Source organism: Sphaerodactylus townsendi, linkage group LG01 (genome assembly GCF_021028975.2).
Source record: "Sphaerodactylus townsendi isolate TG3544 linkage group LG01, MPM_Stown_v2.3, whole genome shotgun sequence".
In the NCBI taxonomy this organism is placed as follows: Eukaryota; Metazoa; Chordata; class Lepidosauria; order Squamata; family Sphaerodactylidae; genus Sphaerodactylus; species Sphaerodactylus townsendi.
Genome location: NC_059425.1, coordinates 164,914,724 through 164,937,806, shown reverse-complemented (window position 1 = coordinate 164,937,806; position 23,083 = coordinate 164,914,724). Strand labels below are relative to the sequence as shown.

Here is a 23,083-nt window from a genome sequence, read left to right as displayed (position 1 = left end):
AAGGAATGACTAACATGTCCACAGACCAAACTACTCCCACAGTCAACAGATTCAAATCAGCAAGCCAACAACTCTAGTCTATATCATCCCCGTTCAATCTCTGAGAGTCCTCAGCTTTTCCAGATGTTCGGTTCATGTGCAATGGTATTTCTGGCTCAAAGACCTGCTGAGACTTTCAGAAGAGCCCACACAGCCTTAAGATCTCCCCATCCTCTCTTGGTCAATACATGAGCAGTGGTGCAATTGTGGAGAAGACTGTGATTCAGCTTACATCATAGTTGGCAGGAAAAGGACAAGCCAAGACATGGCTCTGCTGGGGTAGCGTGGGATAGAAATTTAAAATAAAGAAAATCTGGTCTCACCCTTGACTGACCGGCCAAACTGAGCGAAGGATGCTGAAAACTGGCATTAACTGTGCTGGTCCACATTTGGGGACGATTTCTAAACGGCTTCTAGTGCTCTGGGAGTCCATCGAGAAAATATGTAAGTATCTTTAACTATAGGATAAAACGTGGTATGATTTTGAAGAAAGGAAAACAAAATTAACCCTGTGTCCCGCAATCCAGAGTTTAGGAAACAATGAAAATGTAAAGTCTTTATTGGTACATCATACATTTGATTTTGAAATAGCTTTTCCCAACTCTCTCAGTCTGCATTACGCATGTACACAAAGAATACACAAAATCCATTTATGAGGACTACCCTTGTCTCCTTCAGATGCATCAACAGCAATAGCTAGGGATGAGGATATTTATTTATGCATTTATTATCAATTCTATATACCGCCCCTCCCCTGAAGGGCTCTGGGTGGTGCACAGCATAATTAAAACAACACTAATGGAGCATATAAACAAACACAATCACACATAATATAGGCTCCACTAAACATAACATTAAAAACCCCATGAAGACAGCGATATTGGCAATTTACACAGGATATTCAATTTACACAGAAGATATTGGCAATTTACACAGGAAGTTGTTGTGACTGATTCTGAAATTGCCCTTGGGGATTCTTTCTAGGACTCTGGGCATACATTCAGCCAAAGGAAACTGTTCCTATAAATATGATTTTGAGTCTACAAACTTTATAAAGGTTTTTTTTAAAAAATTGTTAATTTTTCATTTTCTCAGAACCTCCCTTAGCTGTGTGTTTCTGAGTAACACCGACGTACTGAAGAAAGACTATTTGACTAAACTGTCTAATAAAAGGGCTGCAATTGTTTATTTTCATATTTTAAGTGAAGGAAATCAACCAAACACTTGCATACCTTTAAGAAAACGGCAATCATTTCCTTTGATAAAAATATGACATATAGTGGAATGAGAAAATAATCTTTTGATAACTTTCTGAAAGGCTTCTTGTTATAGCCAGGGATAATTTGAATCCATCTCTGAGAACGTAGCTGTAGCACGGCTGTAAAGGAATGTGGAAATCTCACAGTGAAAAAGATTAATGGGAGGTGTTATCTCGAGTCAAGGTAAAAATCTTTTCATGTCTAAGGAGGTGTTAAGCTCAGTTATTTTACATCAACAGATGAAAGGAAGCTGCATTTAGCAATATTACTAGATCTGTTGTAGGCTAGGTGCTACTGGTAAAACAGTAAAACAACAGTGGTAGATTTAGCACTTCGGCTCTCAGGAAACACTTTGTGTCTCTAACACTGTTTAAATGTGTAGCTGTTACTCAGTTTCCACCAGCTTCCCTTTGCCTCAAGTTATCAACAGTTCCAAGCCAAATTTTAAAAAAAAACCCAGCAAAATCATAACAAAGTTGGATTTTAGGCTTCCACAAATTGAGTAACTTTACAGAAATAATTTTTTTTCAATCATGTACGGCCAAGCAAACTTCTAAAAAGGAAATTCTCAAAGACAATATGCCATGTGGTATGGGAAATGGTTCACACAGCCAGAACAAGTCAAAATTGGCCCTCACTCTTGGATAAATGGAGCTCTCCAACTCTGAGCAGGGACTTTGAGGGGTATGTGTACAGAGAAGCATGGTAAAAATTGTTTTGTAAAACTTACTCTTGGAAATCAAGATTCAATCCTTTGCTTTCTATTAAAATGGGAGCACATAGCTTCATACTTCTCTTGTGATGTACATTTTTTTCGGAGGGGGTAATGTCGTATCTTGATTATCTAAGGCAAATTCATCTTTGAGCCTAAAAGCAATCTGGTACAGGTCCCTGATTCCATTTGTTAAGTGAACATATGTTGGTTCTTTCTTACAAACAGATATAGGTAATATGTATGTGTGTCCATTGTAACATGTGAACAGGGCTTGTGAGTCATATTTTTTGTGGGGAAGAGATTTACGGAGAAGCATTTCACCATGTTAATTCTTCACTCGTGTAGTGGAGTCTACATTCAGATTAAACATCTCCAAAATAATTTTGCCTCAGACCTCTAGGAAAAACTACAATAAGGCCCACTAGAGAGCCCAAAGTTGCTAGTATTACTAGCTATGCACAATGGCATGGAAAGCAGATACTTTTTTATAAAAGGAAAGCTGGACAATGAAGTGTTGTTAACATGCTCTAAACGTTTGTTATAATCTCAATATCCATTTGAAAAAATTGATTTCCAGACCTAAGAACTGTGGAAAAAATTGAACCAATGGGGAATCTCCACACTCTAAATCAGTGTAAAGCTAGGTTACCTGCTATTTCCTCCAAGGAATCCTGTGAACTGTATTTTCATAATAGAAATTTGCTACTGCTAGTAGCATGAGATTTTCAAGCACCACATGTATGTTTTTTCAAGCTACTAAGGATTGAGACAGGAGATAAGGGAGAACATTAGACAGAAATAATAAATTCTACTCCATTAGTGATTTCATCACCTATATACTTGAGTAACCCATCCCTTAAGCATTAAGCAACCATTGGCACCCCACCATATTTATTATTTGCTTCTCACTCACTGCAAGTTGAATCCAGAAATTGAATTTTCTGCTCACAGAGATTTATGAAAGTAATCTGCTTCCAGAAAGAAAGGGCAGAGTGGATACTATCCCATGTGCCTGGGAGTGGACAATGGTTTTCTCTCTATTGTAGCCTGATCTTCTGTTTCCTTGGGTCACTAAGATCACTGCACCTTTCCCCAAGTAATTATGAATAGAATTACAGCCATGCAATTTGATCTTCTACATCTTCATTCAGAAAAAGATTCCACTGATGTCTCCGGTATCTTGTAAATAGGATGGCAACTACACTCGTACATTAATGCAAGACTAGATTTTTTTTCATAGGTATGCCCTAAAAGTGGATTGTCTTATATTTGCATACAAGTAACAATTATGTCAAAGAGTAATTTTTGTGAGCATAACAGTTTTAAGGAGGTCATTTTACATTCATGGCCATCCTCTTTTCAAGTACAGTATTCATCAGGAACTGTTTTTGCCAATGTAGGCTATAATCCAGACAAAGTTGAGTAATCTGTAGTTCCTTTTCAATGAAGTTCCAATGGGATAGTTAATCACAAGGTTAAATCTCATTCAGTAAAATCAATGGAACTTCAAAGCGGCGAGATTAGTCATTTAAATCTTGTCTTTTAATCGCTGGTTTGTTCAGTGTGTAAGTTACAACTATACTTCTCTGTATTTTTCTTCTTTGTGTGTGTGGGGGGGGGAGGGGGGAGATGTAACCCAAGTAGTTTAATCACCTGGTAGAATTTGTGAAGGAAGCATCTTTCTCCCTGAGGAGCTGTAGGAGGCAACAGAAAGAAAGATTTCTGAGAAAGGGAGCAGAAAGCAATCTGAGGAAAGGAGTGTCTTGTGGAGAGAACAAAGGAATCTCTGGAAATTATGTAGTCTCTGGAAATTCTCAGCACTATGAAGTGCCCCGAGAGCAGCACCACAGAGAGCCAACCAAGCCATAACTGACTGACATTTGCAAGACAGTAAAAGAATCTAGCATCTTTCTGGCTCTAGCTTTACATCACATGACCTAATTTCTTTTGCATATGTATGTCCCACTTTGATTTCCCATCCCTCTTTTATGTATTCACTTCATTTATACTCCATTTTCCCCTCACACGAGGGCCAAAAGTGAATTACATCATTCCCCCTTTCTTCATTTTATCCTCACAACAATCCTGTGAGGAGGTTAGACAGAGAGTATGTGACTGGCCCAAGGTTACCTAGAAAGCTTCCATCTTGATGTAATCCAGTCAACATACACATTGGGAGAACAGTCGTGCAGCGCTCCATTGGGGTCCAAAGAACAATGCAGAAACAAAAGCCATGAGATCAGCCAAAGTAACAAAATAGGGTGTACGTTTTCAAGTTCTTCGGGACTCTTCATCACGTTGTATATTTACAAAATAAAAAGGAGGGGAAGTCATACGTTTCAGGTCATATTCTTAAAGCCTCCATCACATTTTGATCTTGTCTTTCCATTAAGGAACTCAAGGAAGCGTTCATGGTTCTCTCCTCCTCCATGGTATGCATTCTATTTGAGCACCTGCCAGTGTAGAATAATTTATGGTGTAAAGTGGAGTAGCCATCAGGTTGTATTTTTCGCCTTCTGAGGAGATGGGGGAGGGCCATGGCACCATCCAGTTTCAAGTGTAAAAATCAATCTATGGTCTAACATCAAACCATAGATCCCTCAGCATAGCAACCTAATGGCATCCAAATACCATAGCCCATCCTGCTTAGCTTCTGAGCTAGTCTGAGCTAATCAGAGTGCTACAGCATTAACAATACTAGAGATGTTAACCTCACAACAACCCTGTGAGGTAGGTTAGGCAGAGAGGATTACCACTGACTAGTGCATCAACTAAAATTAATCTGAATTAACAATGCTGGAGAATAGTTTTAGTTGATGCTCTAGGTTAGAGGTGGACAACCTATGGTGCTCCAGATATTCATGAACTACAATTCCCATCAGCCCCTGCCAGCATGGCCAATTGTGGCTGCTGGGAATTGTAGTCCATGACCATCTGGAGCACCATAGGTTGCCACCCATACTCTAGGTAATATTAATTCTGAGAAAGCACATACTCTGTAAAAACGCGTAAGGACAGTTTTTTCCTACGTTTCTTTTTTCTTCACATGAAGAACGCTATTGACTAAGTGCAGATATTTACAGAATAGAAGAGGTTGCAGGTAGCTTGACCATGGCAAAACAAAAGCCACATAACATCTTTTATTAAAAACAGTGAAAATAACACAATTACGTTAAAAGCCATGCAATATCCAGCACTGGGGGAAACATTTCTTTGGAAGAAGTATTTATGCTAGGTATTAGTTCTTTTGACTGCTAATTATTTGGAACCCTGCCTTGGCTAAACTAAGTCTAAATGAAGGTATCATTTAAAACAAGGTTCACAATCACATAACGCTTTATAAATGTTACTGTGCTAAGGCCACAACCTAACAATGTTAGGAGGGAGGCCGAAACATACAATTGCAACTACACTAATATGAAATCTTTGTTGTATGTAATGATTAGGGAGTTTGGATAGTATTACATAACTCCACACAGGCTGAAGTTAGGCTTTGATTTTGTCTCCCGTGCCAGAAAATGAAACCTACCTAAATGTAATTTAAGCCTTTAAATCAAAGGCTTCGGGGCTGCGATCCACTTATTCAAAACGAAGTGCAATACAGCAAATATATATATAATAATAATAATTTAGCATTTGCCACTAATCTATTCAGCTGGTATTAACTGACTTGCTTTCTCTAGAACACAGTATTCACATTTTTTAGTGTTCACATTTCCCCCCCAAATAGACAGGCCAGCAGCACATTTAGTTGAGCTACAAGGTGTTCTGGAAAGGTCATTTGTGACTCGCTTGAGCTGAATTTGGAGCAAGGAAAGTTTTTGTAATGACAAAGCTGATGGGGTGACTCTGCTCTGCTATGACATGTGGCACCTCCAGAGAAAAGGGGCTCCTGATATCAGCAAATCAGGAATCATATCACACTCCTATAGACGTCCTTGATTTTTCCCTCTGCAAGTGTCAGACGGAATAAGGGCATTGGCTGGAGGAAACTTGCAAGAGTGTACACATCAGAAATCACCATCACACCACTGTCATCCAGTTGCAGCCAAGCAAGGTTCTTGACAGCACGACACTCACTCATTGGGACAGAGAAAAACGGTAGGGGCTCAGGGGTGCCCTCCCCGTAAGGGCTCAGGGGTGCCATACAAAGGAAGAGGAGTGGGGAGGGGAGTGAGTGAGTGGTTGCATGCAAGGGAGAGCAGAGAAGGGGTAATGGGAGGGGGTGGCATGCAAGGGAGGGGAAGGAGGGGGTAGTGGAGGAAGGGGAGGGGAGGGAGGGGGAGGCATGCAAATTGATGCTCTAGGTTAGGGGTGGCCAACCCCTAATGGGAGGGGTAGTATGCAAGGATGGGAGGGGTAGTATGCAAGGATGGGGAGGAAAGGGGAGGGAGCCCGGCATCTGGACCTGGCCCACCCCCCCTAGCAGAGGGAGGGGAGGGAGGAGTGGGGTGGGAGGGGTGGCATGCAAGGAAGGGGAGGGGTATTTCTTGATGGGTCGACCTCATGGCACTTTACGATTGTTGTTCTGGGGAACAAACGGTCTACACCACAGGTGTCAAACTCATGGCCATCCAGATGCTATAGACTACAGTTCCCATCATCCCCTGCCAGCATCATGCTGGCAGGGGATGATGGGAACTGTAGTCCATAACATCTAGAGGGGCACGAGTTTGACACCTATGGTCTACACAATTCACAGCCTGTGTGTGGCAAGTACTGCAGGGGAGCCACTATAAGATCAATTTAAATGGATTATTTCCATCTCAGACTTTTGTACTGGCAGTTCAAGCTGTCCTTATTTTATTAAGCTCTCTGTGGAGCTGTCACCTATGAACTGGAGAAATGAATTAGAGAAATGTCTGGCATATTGGAACGGAGTAATTTTAATGGCTCTGCAACCTTAATTTCAGCCTTTCAGACAGTGGCAGAGGGCTGTCAACACGCACATCAGCCCCGCTCTCTCGGAGATGAGGAACAGATGCATCTATAGGGACAGGAGAAGCATGAACGTGCACAACAGTGGCAGGTTTTGAATACTCTGCCACTGATAAATCTGTGTCACAGACCTTTCCTCGCTGCTTAACTTCAAGTTCTGGCTTCGTCTCACTTCTTTTCACATGCTTCTTTTCTTCCTTCAGTGGAACCAGGTGACACTTCTTTCGCCAACGGGGATCTCTAGGAGCCCTCCTTCCACCATGCACATTTCCTCCATCACTGTCTTCACTGGAATAATACCCACTTTGACACACACTCTTAAGTGAGTTCTTCATATTCATTTTTATAGACTCTTTTCTCGCCTGGCAGTTATCTAGATCCTCTGTTGACTTAGCACGTAGTGTCAGTGGCTTGTGTCCAAAGTCAGTTGTTTCTATGTTTTCAGTGCACAGACTCACAGACCTGGAAGTGCTTAAGCCAGCGTTGTTTTGTGACAAACACTTAGATTGTTTGAGCAGCTTTGTATTGTTTCCTAGGTTGAATTCCCTTGGATGTTTTTTGGGTAGCATCTTTTCAGTTCCTTGCAGACTGTCATTTTGCTGAGCTGAAACATTTGAAAATTCACCCTCAGGGCTAGACGTTCCTTTTGTGTGTTCTGTCATTTGCAAAGGGCTGAGCAGGGGTACTTTGGGATCCTTGGAAATACTTTTTAAAGCAGAAAGTTTCAGATTGACTTGCTCTTTTGAAAGTAAACAATGTTGTCCTTCGGGAAGGTCACTGCCTGAAACGGACCAGTTCCTACTGCTGGGTGGATTCTGATTCTGATGCACAGAATTAGAAAATGGTGGGATAATTTCTGCTGATCTACAATACAGTAGAGGATATTGTTCTGTAGAATTGCAACATACACACCACTCAGATTCTAAACAAGAATCACTAATATGAGCCGGAGAAACAGTGAAGGATGTCCCTTTCCAGTCAATGCCACTCAGTTGTAGATCAGCAATCACAGAAGAAGCACCAGAGACCACTGAGGAGCTAGTGAATTCTACTTGTGAGCTCAGATAGCCATCAGAGTTGCATTCATTCCCTGTGTTTTGTGAAAGGGTTACAAGCAAGGGAGAAGGTGGATTCTGACTTGGTAAGGTTTTGGCAGAAGAACTTGCAGATACAAATAGTACCTGAGAGTTAGAGTCTGTTTTTGCCAGTGTTTGACAATCAGATTTAAAATCAGATTTGTGATTATAGTTGGGCAAGATCTCACATGATGACTGCAAGCTCAGCTGAGAGAGGAGATCCGCAACGTTACCATCACCTGCTAAGTCTTCTTTCTTTTTCAGTTTTGCTTTTGTGCCTATAAGAACACAGGTTTTAATCTTTGTGATGAGTGAAAAAGAAACCATTTCTTTCCAATTCAAGTACACACAAACGAATAACAAGGTGACCATTACAAAGTGCTTGTAATTAAAAAGCATAAAGTTCTGTGGAAGAACTGGCAGTAACATGAAACGACACAACAGCCCAAACTAAGCAAGCATCTATTTGATGTAAAAAACAGACCAAGCTCCCAAGCTCACCTTTCTTTTTTTCTTTGCAAATTTCCAACTTCTCCATTTGATACATGGCAACAATTTCTGGGTAAGCAGCCTGAAACAATGATGACTCTTCAACTGTTTTTAAGAAGGGTTCCACAGGCTGATCATCTGCTGTAGCGTAATGCTCTAAATCAATAAATAAAAAGCATGGAAACATATTATCAGATTTTAAAAAAAATCAGCAGCACCACCAAAAGAAGATGATTCTGCCCAAAATTCTACTTTACAAGGAAAAAGAAAATCTCAGCTATGGATCTTTCATATCAAATCCACACAAAGAAACGCCATGGTAGGAATCTGTCACAGTTCGGCTGATGCAGTCATAGGCAATTTGTGAGGCTTATCTATAATTTGACCAGTTGCCTGCCTTATTATTTTGTATGGGTCTCATTAAACCTTGGGCCACCATTTTTCAAATCCTTCACATACCTGCCACTGGTAATCCTATCTATTGGGTATAACACAAAGCAGAATAAATTGTGCTTATGGAAACAACCACACATGTAATATCAGTTTAGAAGTGGTGAAAAAGTAGCAAGAAACACAGTTTATTTTAAAAGCTGATGTCTCTGGTTACGTGATATGATGGGGTCAGAAAATGAAAACACCAGAATGTGATATGTACTGATGTTGTGTCAGAAAAAAAAAATCACTGTATGCCAAAATGTAAAAATCCAGTTCTGGCCTCAGTATGCGTCCTAACAGACATTTTCAAAATCCAGGACCATAGCTCTTTCATTTTCAATACTGAGATATTCCAAACAGGACTCAGTACATAATATTTCAAGCGTCATGTGATAACCCCCACAGAAATGCAGAGAGAACTGAACTAACCTGGCTTTTGCCACTCAATTTCAAAACAAGAAATCCCATTTTTAGTTCGTGTCTTGACTATCCTGTGAAATAAGGACAAGAAGAATAGATTTTTATACTCCACTTATCTCTACCTTAAGGAACCTAAAAGCGACTTACAATCAACACTCCCTTCCTCTTCCCACAACAGCCATCTTGTGAGATACTTTGCTGACAGAGTTCTAGAAAACTGCAACTGACACGTCACCCAGTCAGTTTCATGTGAAGGAGTGGTGAAACAAATCCAGTTCACCAGATAAGAATTTGCCACTCATGGGGAGGAGAGGGAAATCCAACCCAGCTCTCCGGCCTAGAGTCCATAGCTCTTACTCACTACACCACACTGGCTCACAACCAGGTAAAATAATGCTGACAAAAAGTTAAAGGACAATGAAAACATGTCTTTCAGCCTATCATAAAGTTATAAGCAATGTGTATTTTCTCTTCTGACAGATGAAAAGAGGAATACTGAATGAATTCTAACAAGTTTCTACGTTAGATTACCGAAGTGCCTGCAGCTGCCATGGGTCAGTGTGGCCAGCCTTCCTTCTGTTCATGTCATAGTATGTCAGAAGAGCACACAGTTTCTCACATGCATAATGCTTGGGCCAGTCCATTTTCTCAGATGCAAACCTCTGTAAATATGAAGAATATTTTAAACAAGCCAATTCCAAATATTAACATGTAATGCAACACATATGTATAAAGAAGACAGAGACAAGCTGAAGGATAGACAGTAGAAAAAAAACACATTAAAAAGTTCATCATAGCCATTACAATGTAAAATTATTACAAAGAGGTGTGGACCCTTAAGGAACTGTGGAGGGGGACAACTTGAAAATCTCAACTACCACTCAAAATCTTACAAGATTTTTTAATCTCTCAGGAACTAGAGCATGTTAATTTCTCCTCCACTCTTTTTTTTAAATTTTACTCTTGCTTTCAACATTTCATCTTTTCTGGGGCTTATCTAGTCCTTAGCGGGATGCACCTTTATGAGTTTTTACTTCTTTTTGCTTTGTTTATTTACAAACTTACATTTTTCTGCAAACCTACAGGTTATATACTGGATATATTGGTGGCTAATAATAACAAATAACATACTTGCATTACTAGGTTCAAAATAACAGGCACTGGTAAAACTATAGGTTGAAACCAGAGAACAGGTAGAGACCCCAACTTTGTCTGAGAGTGGCCCTTTTATGTGCCTTTGACATCCATGCAGAAACCCACTCGCTTATTACTGGATATATTGATGGTTAATAACAATAACATGTTTTCATTGCTAAGTTCAAGTTAATAGGAACCGGAAGAACTATGCATTGAAACCAGAGACATTACCAAGGAAGAATAAGAAAAGACTATTCCTGTAACCAAAAGAAATGAAAGCTTTGATGGATGACTAATAAAACTGTTAAAATTGCAAAATATAAACAAACAAAAGCATAAGTGGCAGAAAGAGAACCAGAAGTCAAAATGTAGCATTCCAATGACATGCATGTAGAGACAAAGAGAACTAATGGAATAACCAGTGTAAAAAAACAGAAGAAAACAAAAAAGAAAGAATAAGAATCTGTTCCACAAGACCCAAGAAATCAAAGGGAAATTTTACAGCACAGCCAGGCATGCTGAAATATCAATGTACAAATACTGCTGAATAGGACAAAATAAAGAAAAGATGGGAACAATACACTGAAGAACTATACAGAAAAGATGAAAGGATGTCAGATTTCTTCAAAGAATATTCTTTTGAAGAAGAACATACAATTTTAGAAACTGAAGTGAAAGTTACATTTAAAACAGTTAGGAGAAACCAATCACCTGAAGTAGATGGGCTATCAACAGAGATATTTCAAGCCATAAGTCAATCCAAATCTTAACAAGAATATGACAACAAATATGGAAAACAAAACAATGGCCCACAGACCGAAAACACATTACCAATTCTGAAAAAGATGTCAAAAAACTGCAACAATGATCAGACCATTGCATTAATTTCTCATGTGAGTAAAGTGATGCTCAAAATCTCACAACAAAGACTGTTGTTATATGTGGAATGAGAAATGCCAGATGTTCAAGATGGATTCAGAAAAGGAAGATGCATAAGAGATCCTACAGCAAATTTATAATTGTTACTGGAGTGTATGAGAATTTCAGAAGAAAATCGGCATGTGTTTTGTACATAAAAGCTGGATTGGATTTAGATGATGATGAAGTGAAAATTGGTTGAAGGAACACTGACAATTTGAGATATACAGATGATACCACATTACTGGCAGAAAACAGTGAAGACGTGAAATGACTACAGATTGAAGTTAAAGCAGAAAGTGCCAAGGGAGCATTACAATTGAATAGCAGAACACAAAAGTAATGATTATGGAGAAATTACACAACTTTAAGGCTGACGATGAAGAAACTGGATTAATAAAGATTTTTTATTCCTTGGTTCCATCATCAACCAGAAAGGAGACTGCAACCAAGAATTCAGAAGGATATTGAGACTTGGCAGTCATAAAGGAGCTAGAACAGATACTTAAATAAAAGGATGTCTCACTGGAAACCGAGATCAACATACTTCATACTATAGTGTACTCCATTACTAAGTATGGGTGCAAAAACTAGACAAGGAAGAAAACTGACAGGCAGAAAGTTGACTGATTTAAAAAGTGACATGGGAGAAGAGTTTCACAGATACCATGGACCAGTGGTGGGTTTCAACAGGTTTGCACCAGTTGGGCAGAACCGGTTGTTCAAATGGTGCTTGTAAACAACCGGTTGTTAAATTATTTGAATCCCACCACCGGAACCGGTTGTTAAATTATTTGAATTTCACCACTGCCATGGACAACCAAAAAGACAAATAAGTGCGTTGTGGATCAAGTCAAACTGAAAACTCTCTAGAAATCAAAATGACTAAGCAGAGGGTATCACGCTTTGGTCACGTTATGAGAAAGCAAGAGTCACTAGAAAGGACAATAATGCTAGGAAATGTTGAAGGCAGCAGGAAAAGAGGAAGACCCAAATGAGATAGATTGATTCAATCAAGGAAGCCATGGTTTCCTCTCTTTCTGCCCCCACTTCATAGCTCTCTCTTTTTGCCTCCCTGCCTCATCACTCTTTCTTTTTCTGCCCCCTCCCCATCACTCTCTCTGTCTTTGTGCTCCCTACCCCATCACTACCTCTTTCTGCTCCCCACTTCATCATTCTCTTTCTGCCACCCCACCCCTCTCTTTCTCTGTCTGTCCTCTCTCTCAGTGGCTTGCCCAGAACAGCTTTGGGTCTACCGAGGCTTCCCCTCTCACCACCAAAGCAGCTGCCAGGTTCCTGTGTGTCACTGCCTCAGCAGATACCACCACCAGCAACCTCAAAGGTAAGTGCAATGTCTGCACATGCACAGACAACGCTTTATTTAATTTGGGGAAAAATTAGATTCCCTGGTTTTCAGGCCCTTACCACGCAGAGTCAAGAGCAGCTCACAGTAGTTTAATGGAATCAAGCACCAAGTACAGGAAGGTGAGACAGAACCGAGTTCAGAGTTCAAAGCAAGACCAAAAACGGATTCAGGCACCAGAAATGTAAACAGTGGCTTGCAAGTCCATGCACAATATTGTTGCCACAACACAGCTTGATCATCAGCCCTTTTTATAGCAGATATCCCACCCAGGAGTGCAACAACCTCATGCAGCTGCATTACTTCAGTCTGGCTCCTGCACACAGATTTCTTGTTGAGCCCCGCTCGCTCCAGAGCTGCTAGCCTGCCGCTGCGTATTCTTCCCTGCAAACTGGCATGCAGCTTCCTCCAGCAATGCTCTTGGGGCTCCAGAGACAAAGGGGACCAGAGGGCTGGCAGAACCTCCACTGGTTTGGTGTCAAGAGGCTGGAGAATCTCCGAGGTGGGGCCTTGCTGTGGCTCCCAGCCTGCTTGTTCTGTCAAAGCCTCTGAACCTGGTCCTGCAGAGGCCACTGAAAGTTCTGCCTGAGCCTCTGGGCCTGCAGGAAGCTCAGGCTCTGAGCCTGCAAGTGTTACTTGGGACTTTGGGTGATGAATTTCACTTTCAAGCACAGTCAATTCAGATCGACAGCCAGTCAACCCAATATCGCCAACCAGAAACACCACCTCAGAAAACTTAAAAGAGTGAACATTGGAATCTGGGGAGTTTGTTGGCAACAGCAAGAACAGAAACACCATTACGGTGAATGTTTTCTCATAAAGATTCAGACTAATGGTTTTAATTACCTACATCCTAGCTATGTTTTCTCTAGCAGGAGTTATTTATACCAGTGAAAAGGGGGAGGGGGATTTCATGCAATTTCCCCTTCCCACTGCAGACCCCCCACATTTTTCCTCAACTAGTAATCCACCAACCTAATAAGGGCACAACTTTCACAGTTTTACAGCAGGCTGTAGTATGGAAATTTACTTCTATGAAGTGCTTCTCTCTCCCCTCCCCCCTTTTGGACCCAAAAACTCCCCTTGAAATACAATAGCCAATAACCACCTTTTATTACTTTTTTATATCAACCATGACACTTACATTTTGTAGTTTTATTGTCTTGTGTCAGAACTTTTTGGTGCTCCATATAAACTGATTTAGTTAGGTGATGGGAGAATGTGGAAGTATAAATAACAAGGAAATAGCCAGTTTCCTCAAGATGAATATATGGAGAATATTCTAAAGGAACACTTTTCTCAGCCAACATTAAGCAGGGCGAGATAGCCAGTAATAAGGGAGAACATTTTGCAATCTACATTATCAAATTATTTAGCTTATCATTAACATATTTCTGCCACAGTTTTCAGGTTGAAGTGCCAAAATGTCCAGAGCAAAGCCCCACCTTGGTTTTCACTCTGAGGTGAATAAAGCTTAAGTGTATTTTTACTTTTTGTCTGAGTAGTGCACTTTGCCCCCAGAGGGAGGGATGATTGCCCTGGTAACAAACACACAGATCTCGGCGGCGGGGCGAAAGAGGGGCCGCACGTGGCCCATCGCCGGCTTAAATGGGGAAGGGGCGGTCTGGGGCAGCTGACGCCAGGGCTCTGCGACCTGATGTCACCCCCCAGCCAATCAGCGAGTGAGGCCCTGCTGGCCTCATCACTAGGGGACGGGCCCGCCCCCGCCCCGGCCAGAAGAGGCGGAGGAGCCTGGTGCTGCCCCCTTCCCCTGGTGGCAAATGGCGGCCGCGGTAAGTCGCGGGCCACCTCCTTATTTATGTTTATTTTCAATTAAAAAGTATTGAAGGCAGTATACAATACAAAAATATATTCAAATCAATAAAATCCCTTAAAATATAATACGAAGTCAGTTAAAACACAGGAAGAGTCAATAGAGTAAAAATCAACAAGTCAGTTTGCTGGTAGTGCTGCTCCTCCCACCACACCATTTCTTCACTGTTGATCTTTGAAGTGATACTTGGAGCAAGTTCCCAGCCTACCCCAGAAACAAATAAACAAACAAAAATACCTAATTCTTAAATAAAGGGCTTATCAGATATTAAACTGATATGAGCAATAATACTTTTGATTTTAATCAAAAGTCAGGCTTTTAAACCCATCCAGAAAATTTCTAGGGAAGAGGTCATTCTCAACTCCTGAGGGAGCCATTCCCAGAATTCTTGCCATGATACCTTTCCTAAAGTTAGTTCCTGGAGGAAGGCCTCGTACACTGACCTCAAGTCTTGGGTTGGTTGATTTTGGAAGAGGGAGTCCTTCAGGTACTCCATACCTATAAAGATCATGATCCAGCCAAAACTTAGCACTATCTTATGAACCACTGACTTTAATGGCAGGGTTAAGTATGCTGAGTCTCTGTCACATTGAAATCAATGAAGAAAAAGAAGAGTTAGATTTATATTCTCATTTCTCTCCTGTAGGAGACTCAAAGGGGTTTACAATCTCCTTTCCCCCTCACAACAAACACCCTGTGAGGTAGGTGGGGCTGAGAGAGCTCAAAAGAACTGTGACTAGCCAAAGGTCACCCAGCTGGCATGTGTTGGACTGTACAGGCTAATCTGAATTCTCCAGATAAGCCTCCGCAACTCAAGCAGCAGAGCGGGGAACCTGGTTCCTCCAGATTAGAGTACACCTGCTCTTAACCACTACACCACTGCTGTTCCTTCAAAGTCCCATTGGCTTTGGATGAATTATGCTGAGACGCATAATTTCTTTCATGTTGTTGTATTTCCTCTTTACTCTGAGTTATCACTATACATATTATATACTATATTACCTCCTGGCATTTTGTACATCAATTGTTTTCTACCAAGACACACAGAATTCTATTGAAGTTCCTTTATCTGACTGCAACTAACTCACATTATTGCAAATCTGTATGACATTTTAACCAGCAAAATTTGTACCTGAAAATACAACAAATTTGGCCTTCGGCACTCATATGGCTTCATTAGCTTGTCTTTGCTGACAAGATATTCTTGGATGACCTGTGGTGGGAGGAACAGACTGTGAGAGATATTTAAGTAAAAACATTATAAGAAACTGATTCATTTTTTAAAAAAATCTTCAATTACCTCTGGAAATGGAAAGCCTTCGCATGCTTTAGTCTTTCTGCAAATATAATATGCACATGAGATCCCAGTTATAAATATTCTCCCCAAAGCAATCAAATGTAGTTCACATGGAATAGCACAAACTTTTTAATGCTTTCCTCTACTATCCTCACTTGTCGATCTTGCTCTGAGCGATGCCAGTCACAAGGACAGAGATATGTCACTTCATGGGGTTTGCAGAACTCCACGCTTTCACAAAGCTGACATCCAAATTCCTTGTGATCTTTAAAGGAACCTAGCAGAAAACAAAAATGAGTCTAAATGCTGCATGCATGCTAAACTTGCAAATTTATATTCCATAAAGGTTCTTAAATAAACATGTATAATGAAGTACATCTAACACTTTAAGAACCAATACACATCAAGGCCGAAAAACAATGAAAGCTCAGCTTGTCTTCCCAAGTGCCGCAATATTTTAATCGAGAGTGAAAGAAGCTGTTGGCTGGGATCTAATGAACCATGAGGAGAGATCCTCTTGGGAAATATGGCTTTCTTGCCCCTTCCTATAACCCCTAAAAAGAGAGTCCTGGTGACTGGGAAGAGAAAGTGCCACAGTGTCGGGCCCTGCCATCATGGGCCTGCCAAAGCGCACGTAACATGCCTGGGCATGTCCGGCTCCAGCTGGACCCATATCATCCTTGCCCAAGGCCAGAGGCCTCTGTTTTTTGTTTCTGCTGTAATGTAGTGAATAGAGCTTCCCGGCCCTCCCTATCTATCTTTCTCTGGGAGTAGCCCAGCCATTCCCAAAACAATGTAACTACAGCAACTGTCTTCAACTGTCCTTTCATGTGCAGATATTGGGGGAATGCAAAGGTGGGGGCTAACCCACTCCAACCATACTGTAATCTCAAGGTTTATATTGGGGGCCAGGGAGCTGGGACTGCAGTTTCAGCTACCTGGCCATTGGGTAGAACTGACACAGTTCTAATAAACTCCTGAAGCTATTCTTGAGTCTTGTTATTGACTGGGGTACTAGACCCTTACACACAGGTTGCTGTCTGGAGGATGGGGCATTAGCAGAAAGTGGCATGCCCTTTGCTTACAAAAGGGCAGGTTTTGATCTAAGCCATGTTAATAGTTTCATACTGTGTGGCTATACTGTCACCATTGTTTATATTCATGATATTATATATGTTTTCTCTCTCGTGATGAGTTTCATCCTTCATATTTGTCATCTTTGAAGCTTCCAACTCCTCTGTATGAGGATGATACAGTCCACCTGGCATGTTTAGTAGTTGGTTTATGGAACCTTCTAAAATCATTTGGAGAATATTGTTCCAAGGAAGGTTTGGCCATCATTTATAATAAGTCCAAAGTGTTACTGTTTCATTAAAAAAAATGAACCTGAAAGAAAGGCAAGTGGTCACTTGCTGGACACAGAATTGAACACATTGAGCCATTCAGAAAGCTTGCTGGACCTCTAAATCCCATTAGTATTTTAGTTGTATTTCCTGTTCCTGACATTGGCAAAATCAGCAGTATCCCAGGTAAGTAAGTATTCTGTGGATACAGCCATCAATCTTTTGGGTTGGATCCTGCCGGTTTAAAGACAGTGTGAGATGCACAGCACTTCTTTTTTCAGGCCACACAATGACTCACCTGGATGACGGCATACAGTACAGTGAATCATCTTTTTAAGCGGTATGTCAATGTGTTGGAAGGGGTCTTTCCATTGCTCAAATCTAAAATGACATTAAAAAGCATGACTTCATTATCTGACATTGGTTCGTCAACTCTTTCATGGCCTCAAGCCATAATGATCAAACCACATCTTCCAGTATACTTTTTCTGTCAGCTATATTCTTCAGACAGCCCCTCCTAGGTTGTAGAATGCTCTCCCAGACGCTATCAGGAAGGCCTCCACCCTATTACCGTTTCACAAAATGCACAAAACAGAATTGTGTTAGAGTATTGTCGAAGGCTTTGATGGCGGGATTCAACTGGTTGTAGTGGGTTTTCCAGGCTGTGTGGCCGTGGTCTGGTAGATCTTGTTCCTAATGTTTTGCCTGCATCTGTGGCTGGCATCTTCAGAGGTGTATCACTGAGAGAAGTCTGTTACACACTGTGTCTGTTACAGACACAGTGTGTAACAGACTTCTCTCTCTGTGATAGTATAGTTCCGTGGTGGCAAACCTATGGCACTCCAGATGTTCATGGACATAATGTATTGTATATGATGTATTGTATATGAGCTTTGCCAGCTTCAGGTGAAAGTTGCTTAGAGTGTGTGTGTGTGTATAGATAGATAGATAGATAGATAGATAGATAGATAGAGAGAGAGAGAGAGAGAGAGAGAGAGAGAGAGAGAGAGAGAGAGAGAGAGAGAGAGAGAGAGAGAGATTCCAACAAAGCATAGAGAAGAACACTTTTCCTTGATACCTTCTTCCTGCTGCAGGCTTCCATTTAACCTCATGCTGATCTGGGCTTTGTCTCCAGGAGCATGATTTCAGGATGTAGTGAGAGGGGAAAATCTGCCGTGATTGAAATCCCTTCCATTAGCAGATGTGACTGCTTTATCAAAACCATAGTCTTTGGATACCAAAGGGACAAAGGCAGTTGGAATTCAGGAAACAAGGGAAAAAACATTTACCTCTGCAGCAAACTCTGCCCTTCCAAAGCCTGAATCAGTTTTAAAGCCTGCTCTTTTCCAACTCCAGGAACTCCCTTTTAGAGACAAGAAAAATGACACATATTGATGCAGACTATTCAAGTGTACAGTAATGTCTGCTAAACTCTGTAATGAAAACAATGCATCTTTTACACAACGGCTTGCACATAAAGTTAGGTCATGTATGTCTGGATATTGAAAATCTAAAAATATTTTGACACACCCGTTGCTGCAGCTTAAGAAAAAACATTAATTTCTGTATAATGTAGATGAAAATTTCCGTGTACACACACACACACACACACACACACACACACACACACACACACACACACACACACACACACACACGAGACAGATAGCAAGAGTCAGAAAGGCAGAGGCATCGAGCGAGACTGTTTCAGTTTGAGACACAAGCATTGAGAAAGGCTGTTTCAGCTTCAGTTCCACAGATACTGTGGAATCAAATCTGGCAGTAAAATGGTCAGATCATATTGGAAGCGTGAAGGCCAGTGATACACAATCAGACACTAAGAGTGCTGTGCAACATAAAGGGAATCATTCACTGCATCATGAAGCCATTTTTAGAAACAATAGCCAAAGAGTTGGAAGCCACTTCTTCAATCTCATAATGAACAATAAACTTTGAAGAAATGAGGTTTGCCAAAAACCAGGGAGACAGGAATAGCCAAAATAACGTAAGGGGAGTGGGGCGCTGATTTGCGTTTCAGAGCTCAGCTACATCACTGCTGGAATGCACAAGAGTCACTGTTATTTTAAGGCAGCCCAGGCTTTTCGCCCTGATCTGGATGGCTGAGGCTAGCTTGATCTCATCAGACCTCAAAAGCTAAACAGGGCTAGCCCTGATTAGTAACTGGATGGGAGACCACCAGGGAACACCAGTGTTGCCATGCAGAAACAGGCGTTGGCAAACCACCCTGTTAGTCTCTTGCCTTGAAACCCCTATGCTGTTGCCTTAAGTGGCAAAAGCCAGTACAGTGTGTTCTGTTGACAGGAGTCAGTCAACCATGGCACAGACTAACGAAAAATGGCACTTGCCGCTGGCTTCAGTGGTGATGTGAATGAATCTTCAGAAGAGGTGATGACAGAGCCTGGGATGACTTCAAGCAAGCAAGAAAACCAGAAACTCGTTTGGAACTGAAATTCAACTGGAAGCTGAAGCTTAGATGGAAGGTCAAACTTGCAGATAGAATGATAGAATCATAGAGCTGGAAGAGACCAGAAGGGCCATCCAGTCCAACCCCCTGCCAGGCAGGAACACACACTGCATGGGAGGGGGCTGCAGTGCAGAGCACAATCAAAGCACTCCTGACAGATGGCCATCCAGCCTCTGTTTAAAAATCTCCAAAGAAGGAGACTTCACCACACTCCGAGGCAGTGGATTCCACTGTCGACCAGCCCTTACTGCCAGGAAGTTCTTCCTAATGTTTAGGTGGAATCTCTTTCCCCATAATTTGAATTCATTACTCCTTGTCCTAATCTCTGGAACAGCAGAAAACAAGCTTGCTTCCTCTTCAACATGATATCCCTTTAAATATTTAAACATGGCTATCTCGTCACTACTTAACCTTCTCTTCTCCAGATGAAACTTACCTAGCTCCTTAAACTGCTTCTCACAGGGCATGGAATCCAGACCTTTTAGCATTTTGATCACCCTCCTCTGGACCCATTCTGTTATATAAACAATCTTTTTGAAAAGCAAATATGGTTCCCTTAAGCATGCTGGCTCCAGGAGTGATTCATTGCCACAAAACAATGCCATCAGTTATCAACTGACAGGGTTAGGTGAGACGATTGGTGGAATGTACAGAGAATGACAATACCAAAGTGTGCTCTGGAGAAAATCAATTATATCCAAGAGTACACTTGCAAACTTTATTCCTCCAATGGAAACTGTTTGGATTGCTTAGCTCACTTTGCTGTGCAAGTAGATTAAACAAGACTGCTAGCAGGCACTGAATCTTGCAACAAAACAAGTTCCGTTGCTGCAAGAAAAGCAAAATTCATCTGGCTGAAATGGAGGAAAGGCAAATAGATAGTAGGAGTGGATGGTCATATCTAGAAATTGAAACCTGGCAGCAAACTCTGGGCAGTTTTAGGCAGACAGCTGCATTAGTTAAACACTAATGTCGAAGGAGACATAAGGATGTTCCGGCAGATCTTGCTAGCTGTCGCAAAAAAGCAAAACAAAAGCCCACAACATTCTTATGGTTTGGTTGATAAGATACCTGAGCTATAAATATGGAGTGGAACTTAAGGCAGCACTCCTAAAAAGACCCCACAGGGATTTTGTGGAGGGAGGGAAGTGGCATATCTGATGATTCCAGAGAGGTAGCTGCAGAGGTGGGATCCAGCAGGTTCTCACAGGTTCCCGAGAGTAGGTTACTAATTATTTGTGTGTGCTGAGAGGGGGTTACTAATTGGTGATTTTGCCACGTGATTTTTGCCTTAGTTACACCCCTCCTCTCAGAAGTAGCGCGCAGAACTTGAAGCAGTCTGGCAGGAGGTTACCAGTGTGCGTGGCAGTCTGCGCCTGCGTGCATTCATTTCCTACCCAAGGACCGGCACAGCGGCTGCATCCTTGCCTCAGCCCCGCCCAGGAATGCCCCACCCCTGGAATGCCCTGCCACGCCCCTGTCGTGCCCCGCCTAGCTCAGCCCCATTGGTGCTACGCCACAGTTTGAATCCCACCACCATGGGAACCTGTTACTAAAATTTTTGGATCCCACCACTGGGTAGCTGTGTTGGTTTATTGCAGCAAAATAAAGCAGAAATCCAGTGACACCTGAAAGACTAAAAACACATATTCCCACCTGAGTTTCTTTGAGTCAGATCTCAACTCTTTGAATTTGATGAGGAGGAAACCATATTCTACATGTTGAGACAACCAGTGGTCTACCAGAGCCTCAGCTGAAGCTACTAGAGGGCAAAGGCAACTTTATATGATGGAGAGGCTTTGAAGATCTAGGAATCAGTACACTGAAAGTGGGCTGTAAGGTATTCAACTATTTAACTAGATTGGATATGCTTCATTTATTTTCCTAAATGTATGGCCTGGATGCACTTTTGTTCTCCAGGGACTCTTGACACCAGTCAATGCAGTTTGATTAACAAATGAGAATTGTGCTCAATAGGTTGGATCCTATGATCTTTTCTGAAGGTGAAAAGGGGAAGAATGTCCTCTTTTGCTTACCAAAGAGGCTATTATGATGGGGGCTGAGGGATACTGCATGGGAGGGGGCTGCAGTGCAGAGCACAATAAAACAGAAGTCCAGTAGCACCTTAGTAGGATCCAACACATTTAGTCCTAATAAAGTCAGCAAAAGCATCTTGACCTGATATGGAAAAATACCTAAGAAACTTAGCTGAGTGTGAAGGTCACAGATGTCTATAACAACGGAAATGAGGCAGAGGGAAAAGAGGAACTAAAAGGAGAAAAGAACAGGGAACTAGGCCTGTGGTAGCCTGAAAAACGGGATGTTGCCCCATTCTTAGGCTGACCAGATGTCCTGCCTTAAAACAATTTGTCCCGCGTCCCATGGGTTTTTTCAAGTGTCTTGATTTTTGAAAGGCTGCCAAACTGCCTTTTGGGGCGCAAGGCAGTGCGGCAGCCTCCCGTGCATGTGGCCGCAGGACCACGGCCTTCTGGGTCGCTCCCGTTTCCCACCCTGTGACAGGGCGGGAAACGGGAGCGCTCCAGAAGGTAGTGCGCTCCTGCGGCTGCGCGCGGCCGGCCGCCTACCCGCCCGTCCCGGTTCACAAAGGTGACCATCTGATCACCTTACCCATGCTCGTGCCACATATAGAATTAGCCAATTTCCTAAATATGCTAGCTTAGCTAAGACCTGCATATGGAAAGTCCCCAATGTATCTAGGGAGATATGTTAGAAGCAGATTGGTAGATTGTGAGCCCCGTGACCAAAGGAGGGGGTCGCGGGGACAGAGTAGGAGCCTTAATATTGAGCTGTGCTGCGATGCAGACCCCAGAGAGAGACGCCTGAGCTGCTTCTCTCTCTCCACGCTTGCATTCGTGTCTTCAATAAACTGCTTACTGCTGACCGCCTTGTTCGTGAGTATTTTGGGGCAGAAAATATTCCATAACAGAGCCACACAGCTCATATTTCAGCACTTTGAGCCCTAGTGTGGAGCTTACCACTATGTTTCCTGGCACCGACTTTTTTCTTTCCCACAGCAAAGAAGCAGTACTGGCTTTCCTTCATCTAATCGGAGCATAAGTTGTCCCAGAAGACTCCAAGAGGCAATACCTTTGTGTTTGCATGGAACACCCATTCAAAGACACCTGCCTCCACCATAGCAGAACACTTGGCTTGCAACTTCTCAACATTTTGTGATTGGCCACAGCTCTCCCTGCAACCATTCTGTGGCTAGATGGGGCCCCCAGCAGCTATTTTAGGGTTACGCCCGCTACGTGTTCTCAAAATTCCAGAAGTGCCCCCAAGCTCAATGCTGTGGGAGATCCCTGGCTTAGTAT

The 23,083-nt window shown here is 42.0% G+C and overlaps 1 protein-coding gene across 5 annotated transcripts in view; it reads right to left on the bottom strand.

Annotated features, from left to right (window-relative positions):
• Window positions 1-286: 286 nt before the first annotated feature.
• Window positions 287-23,083, bottom strand: part of GEN1 (GEN1 Holliday junction 5' flap endonuclease) — a 33,929-nt gene continuing 11,132 nt past the window's right edge. For 3 of the 5 annotated variants that reach the window (XM_048498927.1, XM_048498936.1, XM_048498919.1), the window contains exons 6-14: window positions 18,553-18,626; window positions 17,562-17,644; window positions 16,047-16,197; window positions 15,924-15,960; window positions 15,756-15,836; window positions 9,903-10,033; window positions 9,381-9,442; window positions 8,529-8,672; window positions 6,674-8,305 (exon numbers count right to left, since the gene is read on the bottom strand). In XM_048498927.1, the coding sequence (XP_048354884.1) occupies window positions 6,900-8,305; window positions 8,529-8,672; window positions 9,381-9,442; window positions 9,903-10,033; window positions 15,756-15,836; window positions 15,924-15,960; window positions 16,047-16,197; window positions 17,562-17,644; window positions 18,553-18,626 (2,169 nt within the window). In that variant the 3' untranslated portion in view covers window positions 6,674-6,899. Of the gene's footprint in view, window positions 461-580; window positions 3,708-6,673; window positions 8,306-8,528; window positions 8,673-9,380; window positions 9,443-9,902; window positions 10,034-15,755; window positions 15,837-15,923; window positions 15,961-16,046; window positions 16,198-17,561; window positions 17,645-18,552; window positions 18,627-23,083 lie in introns of those variants that run through there. The other 2 variants (XR_007244688.1, XM_048498944.1) reach the window with 2 other exon arrangements.